The sequence below is a fragment of the Scylla paramamosain genome, chromosome 3 (genome assembly GCF_035594125.1).
Source record: "Scylla paramamosain isolate STU-SP2022 chromosome 3, ASM3559412v1, whole genome shotgun sequence".
In the NCBI taxonomy this organism is placed as follows: Eukaryota; Metazoa; Arthropoda; class Malacostraca; order Decapoda; family Portunidae; genus Scylla; species Scylla paramamosain.
Window position 1 is genome coordinate 37,273,290 of NC_087153.1, and position 8,547 is coordinate 37,281,836.

The 8,547-nt window shown below is 41.4% G+C and overlaps 1 protein-coding gene across 4 annotated transcripts; it reads right to left on the reverse strand.

The window, feature by feature from the left end:
- Positions 1-295: 295 nt before the first annotated feature.
- On the reverse strand, positions 296-8,156 carry LOC135094868 (uncharacterized). 4 transcript variants are annotated; one of them, XM_063995355.1, is made up of 3 exons: positions 8,092-8,156; positions 3,814-4,938; positions 296-2,810 (listed from the first exon to the last, which is right to left on the reverse strand). In XM_063995355.1, exons 2-3 carry the CDS (start codon positions 4,581-4,583, stop codon positions 758-760), a joined length of 2,823 nt encoding a protein of 940 aa, XP_063851425.1. In that variant the 5' UTR covers positions 4,584-4,938; positions 8,092-8,156; the 3' UTR covers positions 296-757. The 4 variants fall into 4 exon arrangements, with proteins under 4 accessions (XP_063851425.1, XP_063851409.1, XP_063851431.1 ...); XM_063995339.1 differs by having other exon boundaries at positions 8,022-8,149; XM_063995361.1 differs by having other exon boundaries at positions 8,008-8,130.
- Between the last annotated feature and the right edge of the window lie 391 nt (positions 8,157-8,547).

Genomic DNA, 8,547 nt, shown 5'->3' on the forward strand with positions numbered 1-8,547 from the left:
GGCATTCCACTCCCATACCTGCAGACTTAGCAGGCCTCGACTGCGAGGCTACAGTGGTGGAGAGTGGCATAAGAGTAGAGTAGAGGTAGAATGAATTTATAGTTAACAACTAATGTTTATATTATAGAGTATTAGATATGGTTGGATGCCACAGTCATTAGCGGGAGCCGGGGCTAATGACCTCCAAGTAATGGAGCCCCTAATTGACACATCAATAAACATGGGGTGGAGGTATTATTAAATAGTAGTAGTAAAAAAAAAAAAAAAGTAGTAGTAGTAGTAGTAGTAGTAGTAGTAGTAGTATCATCATTTATTACCATTATTTTTTCATGATACATTTTTACTGACAACCTGTTGTGAAGCTGTAGCAAGGGTCGGCAGGCTCTTCAAAAGAAACAGGACGCCCTTGCCACCAACTACAGCCACCTCTTGCCTTTTCAGTCTTAAAGACCTTCTTACCACAGCAGTAGCAGTAGGAGCACTGAGAGAGAGAGAGAGAGAGAGAGAGAGAGAGAGAGAGAGAGAGAGAGAGAGAGAGAGAGAGAGAGAGAGAGAGAGAGAGAGAGAGAGAGAATCAAACACAAAGCAGGAAGCAATTAAGAACAAAACTGTTAATCTTTAACTTCGAGTCCCATGCTTATATCTCTAGTATATAGCAAAACTAGTCCAAATGATTCTTCCCTCTCCTTGATTTTTACAATTCTTAATTAAGTCTTTCTAGGACCTCAATATTTTATACATTGTGTTTCTGTAGAAGCTACTGTGATACCATTATGGGCAATTCTGCGTGCTGCAAGAGATCTCGCATGTTGAGATCTGCAAATGGTAAGAGCATAAAACGGTGCCAGCGAACCATAAACTCCTCCATCGAATGTTGAAGTGGCAATGATCCGAGATTTACATGCACTTGTAAAAGATCTTCCTTGACACATCCCACAAAGTTGTTGATCACAATTCCTCTCTTTTCCAGATATTCCATGAAAATTAAAATTTTATAGCATTTCATTGTATTGTACACAATCACTCTATCATAAGATCGGCATAGTCGAGCAGTAAATTTGGCAGTGTCCTTAACTGTTTCATTTGTCATCAAGGGCAAACAAAGACGAATCGCTGTGCCCTGCAGCTTTGCAGAGGTGAAAGGAATTTGTTTCATTGCTATCACCACTTCTATTCTTTGAAGAAATTCAAAATCTCTAACACATTGACACAGTGTCTCAAGGGATTCGATGGAATTCACTTTCAATTTCAAGAATTCACAGTAATCACTAATTTTTGGATGCCCAAGGAGGCTGTATCCCTCGTCGCTCAGGTGACCCTCAAACCCCACCAACACACACGGTGAATCCTCGCAGCAAATAATCTTAAGGTATTTATCAGCATTGGCTTTCCCGGAGAGATCCAGAAAGTGGCTTCTTAGGGTCAAGTTCATATCCACTGGGAGGCTTGCAAGGTTACAAAAGAGTTGCTCAAACTTCTTCACCTCCTCAGGGTTACGTACCATGTACAAAAACACCTTATTTGGTTGACTGTATTCCAGCAGTCGTCTTGCTGCCTCGACAAACTCATCGAATATAAGCCACTCTTTGGGAATTATTCTACCAATTTCTCTCATGATTTTTCTTTCAAAAGACGCCATTATTGCTATTTCAAACCATAATGAACGAGAGGCGTTCAAAGGAATAGCGTTAAGAAGAAGCTTCATCACCATCTTGAGGACAGCCTCAGAGGCTGAGCCACTAATGAGGGATACAAGGATGAACAGTACAGGCAGGAAGCTTCCCAGCTGAGGATGTCTTGAATGGTTCTCCTGCAGGGTGGAAATGCTGAACAGTTTAAGAGTGTGTGAGTGCAAGTCGCTGCTTTCCTTCATGACAGAGTCCACGTACCTGGCTGCCAGAAAATGCACTTGGGTGTCATGGCAAAAGGTGTAGCCAGTGTTCCCTGAAGAGAACACGGGACAGGAGAGAAATGTCGACAGGCATCGAGAGGAGGATAAACCAAGCTCATCACACTTGTCCTCCAGTGTTCTTAACATTTCCTTGCCAATAACACTCTTAAAAACTTTCCTGCAAAGCACCAGTTTGAAAGCAGACTCACACAAGAATAAGAACCATTTTTCAACCTTCCGGGTTGCTTCTGCCTCGGTCATGGGGCCTTTGCTCAGACTTTCCGAGAAGGATTTAATTTGTGTGTCTGAAATTTTCTGGTAGAGTCGGCCGAGATCAAACTCCTGAGAGAAGAAGATCAAGGTCCGCATGCCCTCCCAGCCTTGAAGAGTGAGGCGCAGCTTCAGTGGGTTACGGAGCTCCTGCTGTACATGTGGGTCCAGCTCCTCAAAATCCTCCATCAAACTCTTGGCATGTCGCTTAATGTCTCCATCACACTCTTTGGACTGTGTGATGCTTCGTATTGTCTCAAGAGGATCAGCACCACACAGATTCACACTGATATGTGTCATGTGTGTGGAATGTTGGCGCAAGAAATCTCCTCCGTACTCAGGCCTGGCCGTCACCAAGACAGTGTTGTTTTGCTGACGCTTGCCAAACAGAGAATTTATGAGTCGTGCGGCTTCCTCCGTTGCCTCCTCCAAGCCGTCAAATATCCACAGAGTTGATATGGTCTGGAGGAACTTGGAAAGAGTGTCACTGCTGCACCACCATGCCGTGTCCGGCAGCAGCTCCTCCTGCAGCAGCCTCACCGCATCACTAATGTTGACATCTCTGCAGCGGACGTGAAGAACCAGCTGGTAACACTGCAGAGGATCCCTGCCGTCACCAGGAGGCCTCAGCCAACACTCCTGCACGTGCCTGTCAGAGGGACGTAAAGAAATTAAGCAGATTTATTAAAATGCCCAACGTACTCATAGTGGTCGAATGTTTTCTGAAGGTGAAGAGACTGAAGGATCTACTTTGACCTGCAACCCTTTCTTTCCATTCTATGAGAATATTGCAAGACCACATTCAATTTCACAATTCCTCAAACTGTGTCCATTATTCTTATATTATTTTTTATAAAAATTAAACCACTTTCATATTAATGTACATAATATCATTTTTCTTATCCTATTATAGAAATTTCATATTATATTTTAAGAAAACAAGACTGAATTTTACTATATGTAAATTTTTGCTTCAGTTAACGTTATTTCTTATTATGAGAGACAGAAAACAATGTTTACCAGTTAGGGTGAAATTTACATTGAGACTTTTTATGATCTGTAGATTTCATAATATATAACTTCATCTAGTGTGGCCACTCTGGGACTAACCACACGTTTCTTGCCAACTTATAATGCAGCCTGGTTATGGAAATTATTATATTATTTTCATACTACTGAATTTTTAATTGATAATCACACAAACAGCTCAACAAATTCAAGTATATACCATCTGAAGCCATGCAGTTACAGTACCAGGTGTGATAGGAGCTCTAGTGACGCATCACGCCGCACTCCCAGCCGATCCCCCCACAACAAGCATATATGGTGTTACAGCCCCAGTTTTAGCGGTAGCTTTAGTACCTATATAGCGTTAATTGATAAAGAGCTTGTAATCCGGGATTACTGGTTCAGCTGCACATCTAAAAAGATACATCTATAGCCTTGAAAGGAGAACTACATTAGTAAGAATACCACAGGTTTTCTTTGTCCCAAAAAATAGATATTTTATACACCATATGCTCCAACTTCAAGGAAACAGATGAGCCCCCAAAAGATACACAGCTTAGTGTGGGTCTGCCAACTTGCCAAGTGTATTTTCGTTCTAGAGTAGACAGCATAGAGAATAGAATAGAGAAAGAAGGAAAGGTCACCTGCAGAGAGAAGACTTGCCAATGCCTGCCTCGCCAGTGACCAGGATGAAGGCAGGAGCTGCACCATCTGGCGTCCGCCACTGCAGCACGTCGTCCAGAGTCACAGGCTTTCCACAACTTTGTAACAGTGGCTTCTGGTACCACTCGTCCACCATCTTAGTCTGTGTTGTTTTCAACATCTCTTCTTTCGCCATCATGACGAATTTGTCAGAAGTGACGCCTCGAATTTCCTGCAAGCGGGCTTCCATCTTGTCGTTGAGCTCCACGATCTCTTTGTGCAACCTGCCGCATCGCCTCGCCGCTTCTACCAGCAGGTTGGCACACAGCCAACGCAGGTAATTTAGCTTCTGGTCCAGCTGATGATCAGACATTTGCTGAGCCTCCTGTGTGTGTCCCTCGTGACTCAGCTTGTTCCGCTCCTCCTTGATGAGGTAGAGCGTGTGCTCCAGACTGTGAGGATCAGAACCTGTCGGATCAGTCCAGGCGGGGTCATCTGCACTGGGAAGGCTGCAGGCACGCTGAAGGAGGTGGTACAGGAGTGTGATGTCCATTGCTGTTGGCGGCTCTCTACCACTCAGCGCGTTTTTTTGATCCTTGTTCAGACCCCGCCTCCCCTGCGGAATTTCGTCCAGGTAATCTCCCACATACTTGGGGCCTCCTTGATAAAGCCACAGGAACACTCGACACACCTCCCTGCGCACCACATCCCTCATTGCATCCTCGTACTTGTTCCAGTTGGTCTTGTATGGTGACCGAGGTCCGCTGGCCATGGTGCAGACAAGTTATGAATGACCAAGCCTGGCAAGCCTCCGTCGTCTGTTTATTTTTAAGTAAATTGAATGGGAATTTCTAGATCAGTCATGTTCCTGCCTGGCACCTCTGTGGTCTCTGCACAACACTGCATTTTGCCTCTTTATCACATGCCATTATCTTCATGTCATTTGAGTGAGCCATCTTTTCCTTCCTCTTCACTGTCTTCCCTTTGGCCACATTAGGGCTTCTAAGAGTGCCACACCACACTACTTAAACAAAATCCTCCTGACAGGTTGATCCACCGATGTCGAGCTAAAACGCATCGACATGCCTAAGAGTGTGGCCATGACTGACAACAACGGCAAAGATTATCTGCAAAAGTCCAAAGGATATCAAATTTGTATACAAGATCATGTGTGTTTCTGTTGCATCACACAAGATAAAGTTTGTCATTTACACTGAGGTACACATTTAACATTTACCAGTGGCTTTGATGAATAAAATCAAATAGAAATACAGCACATTACTGTGCTGTACGTGTAGCAAATCTCTCTCTCTCTCTCTCTCTCTCTCTCTCTCTCTCTCTCTCTCTCTCTCTCTCTCTCTCTCTCTCTCTCTCTCTTAAAAACATCTTACACAGATTTTTTTTATAAAAATTTCCGAGTAATCTCTGACTTAAATAAGATTAGTGGAAATCAACAAATGCATTGATAGATGAGACAGTCTCCCCTCTCCCGTTCCCCTTCTGCAAGAGAACCTCCACACCTGGCACTTATTTTATGCAGCCACTTTATATCAAAATTCATATGCTTGGTTTGAACTGAAATTTAATCTCTATCCCAAAAGCGCTTTAATGATAGTTTTAAAGCATTAATATGCCTATGAACAAAGACAAATGTTTGAGTTGTATCATTCTCATTATTTTTAGTACAATGATACCATGTGTTCACGGGGACAATAGTTCCTCTGGTCCATTAGTTGGAATCCTGGCCATGGTCCGAGGTTAGCAAAGGGATCTGCATGGCGTCACTGTTCCCAAATGCGAATGCCAAAGTTCTCTATTAAGAGGGACCGTCCTAGGCCTTCATTAGAGGAAGCCGAACTTAAAAACAAATACAAATAAGTTAATTAACTAACCAATTAGTAATAAAATAATAATAATAATAATAATAATGATAATAATAATAATAATAATAATAATAATAATAATAATAATAATAATAATAATAATGGAGGAGGAGGTGAGAAGAAACACAGGTGTTATGAAGTGAGTTTATTCCCGAATAGTTTCGCAGAAAGCTTCTTCAGGAAACAGGGGCGTTCCTCTGAAGAAGCTTTCTGCGAAACTAGTCGGAAATAAACTCACTTCCTAACACCTGTGTTTCTTCTCACCTCCTCCTCCAACTTGTCTGAATGTATGAACAATAATAATAATGATGATGATGATGATGATGATGATGATAATAATAATAATAATAATAATAATAATAATAATAATAATAATAATAATAATAATAATAATAATAATAATAATAACAATAATCATCTTGGAAGTTGACACACAGCTACCAAACTAAACAGATTAACTATGTTTTAAAAAAGATAACTACAATTGCAGTAGCAAATCAATGAAGGCCAACCAAAATTCACGTGGACTTTGGTGACTATCGTGCCGCAGTGCCTCTCAGAGGTTACAGGGAATTCACTGTCAGTGTAAACAATGTGGCAGGTCATGTAAGAGAGAGAATGTACGTATGAGAGAGAGAGAGAGAGAGAGAGAGAGAGAGAGAGAGAGAGAGAGAGAGAGAGAGAGAGAGAGAGAGAGAGAGAGAGAGATCCAAATCATTTTGTTTATGAGTCTTGATACCCATTTTGAAAGTAATCAGGTTGTATTCAGCGGGAAACAAAAACACCAGTTCCAGAGCTTACCAGTTAATAGGCATGAAAGCGTGAAGATACCGGGGTTAACTTTCATTTGTAAGGTAGACAGAATAGGCATGAGAGTATAATCGAGTCTTGTAGAGATGGCCAGCCCGCAGGAGGGAAAAGGAGGAATGCAGTTAGCAGGTTCAGAAGAGCGGCAACCATGGAAATAACGGTAGAAAATGCACGGGAGGCAACACTGCAGCGTAGTGACATGACGAAAGAGGTGCGTGGGCTGGTATGTGTGTGTGTGTGTGTGTGTGTGTGTGTGTGTGATACGTTCCTTGATGCTGGTGACGGTGTGAAGGTGATATAATGGGCGGGAATGAGATGGTGGTTGTGTAGTGTTGGTGATGGTGTTGGTGTGGTGTTAGTGATGGTGTTGGTAGTGTGTGTGGGCTGCTATGAGAGGTACTGTAGGGCTGGAGACAAATATCAATGATGTCTTTATTTATCTTTCTTAGTGAGAGATGATCGTCAGAATCACGAGACCGGCATCATGAACAGAAATCAAACTGCATTGTCCAACTTCCTTGATATAGCAGTGGGACGTAAATTACATCATTTATCATATCATTAACGCTGTCACACTATATTTACCACATCTCATTTTTTTTTTTCTTTTGTGGTCCCCCCAGCGCATGCCTTCAGACACGGCCACACTCCAACGCCAGTGTTACCACATACGAAAAAAAATATATATATATATATATATATATATATATATATATATATATATATATATATATATATATATATATATATATATATATATATATATATATATATATATATATATATATATGATTCGCTTTTAAGCGGCTAAGTTTTTTTTTTCGACTCACGAGGAATCCTTTGAATCTAATGAATGATAAACATGATGCATAGGCATCATTAATGCAATTCCCACCCACCCAGGTTGCCACATCCTGCAGTGCTGCCAGACTGCGTCTTCAAAGTTCCCTAGAATCATCAGGATAAGTTTCCGTTAATCCCTATATTTCCCTGTCTTTTTTTTTTTTTTTTTAACATGTATATGATAATTATGCCCAAGGTCACACACACACAGAGAGAGAGAGAGAGAGAGAGAGAGAGAGAGAGAGAGAGAGAGAGAGAGAGAGAGAGAGAGAGAGAGAGAGAGAGAGAGAATGTTTACAATTCCCCTAACAACTCTAGTGAAGACAAAATTCGTCACTTTAAGTCAAGGCCATACCAATTACATTTTCTTTTACCACACCATTTTTTTTTCATACTTTCTTCTTATAATTATGTTCACATCTAAGTCTGTTTAAATTGCTGGTGGAGCTATAAATTTATCAGCAATTTAATAGTTCTCTTATAACAGCAGATAACCAAATACCAGTCTGTTTTCTCGTGACTCCGCCAAGTAACCAACAGACAGCTGCACATTGAACATTTCCAACACTTCCTATGATTGTCCCTGACACATGGTCACACGTCACAGGAATACTATACTGTATATACTCAAAGGACAACCAAACACCACTCTTCACTGACAAGAGGCAACTGACTTCCACTGAGCGTGTAGAGAGAGATCATGAGGCGATGAGATCATCAAGATTTATAAGATATAAGATATACTCAAAGGACAACCAAACGCCACTCTTCACTGACAAGAGGCAACTGACTTCCACTGAGCGTGTAGAGAGAGATCATGAGGCGATGAGATCATCAAGACCACGGGATCATCAGACACGTACAGGACGAAAATTCAACGAGAGCAATACGTTTATGTTGCGGGGAAGTGCTTTCTCTTTCTCCCTCCTAAAACAGATAAATAAATATAATATTTCTAGGCAAACGTAGATATGTATATACAATTCCCATGTAGGTACTATGTTATCATCTGTGTTTCGCTGTAGAAACCTGAATTTCCCTATAACGGGAATATTTCCTTTTATTTGAACGGGGCGAGGATTACCTAGTAGACAATTGCAAAAGTATTTACAATGGGGAGTTTTCAGAACTAGTAGTTGTCACCAGGTGGCAGCACAGACAAACTCCTCTCATACAAGCAATATCAGATATACCTACAGT

Excerpts from the sequence above, each read along its gene's own strand:
- LOC135094868 (XM_063995355.1), bottom strand. The coding sequence starts at position 4,583 with ATGGCCAGCGGACCTCGGTCACCATACAAGACCAACTGGAACAAGTAC. Across the intron at positions 2,811-3,813 it reads GGCAAGTCTTCTCTCTGCAG|GCACGTGCAGGAGTGTTGGC; the intron begins GTGACCTTTCCT and ends TCCCTCTGACAG.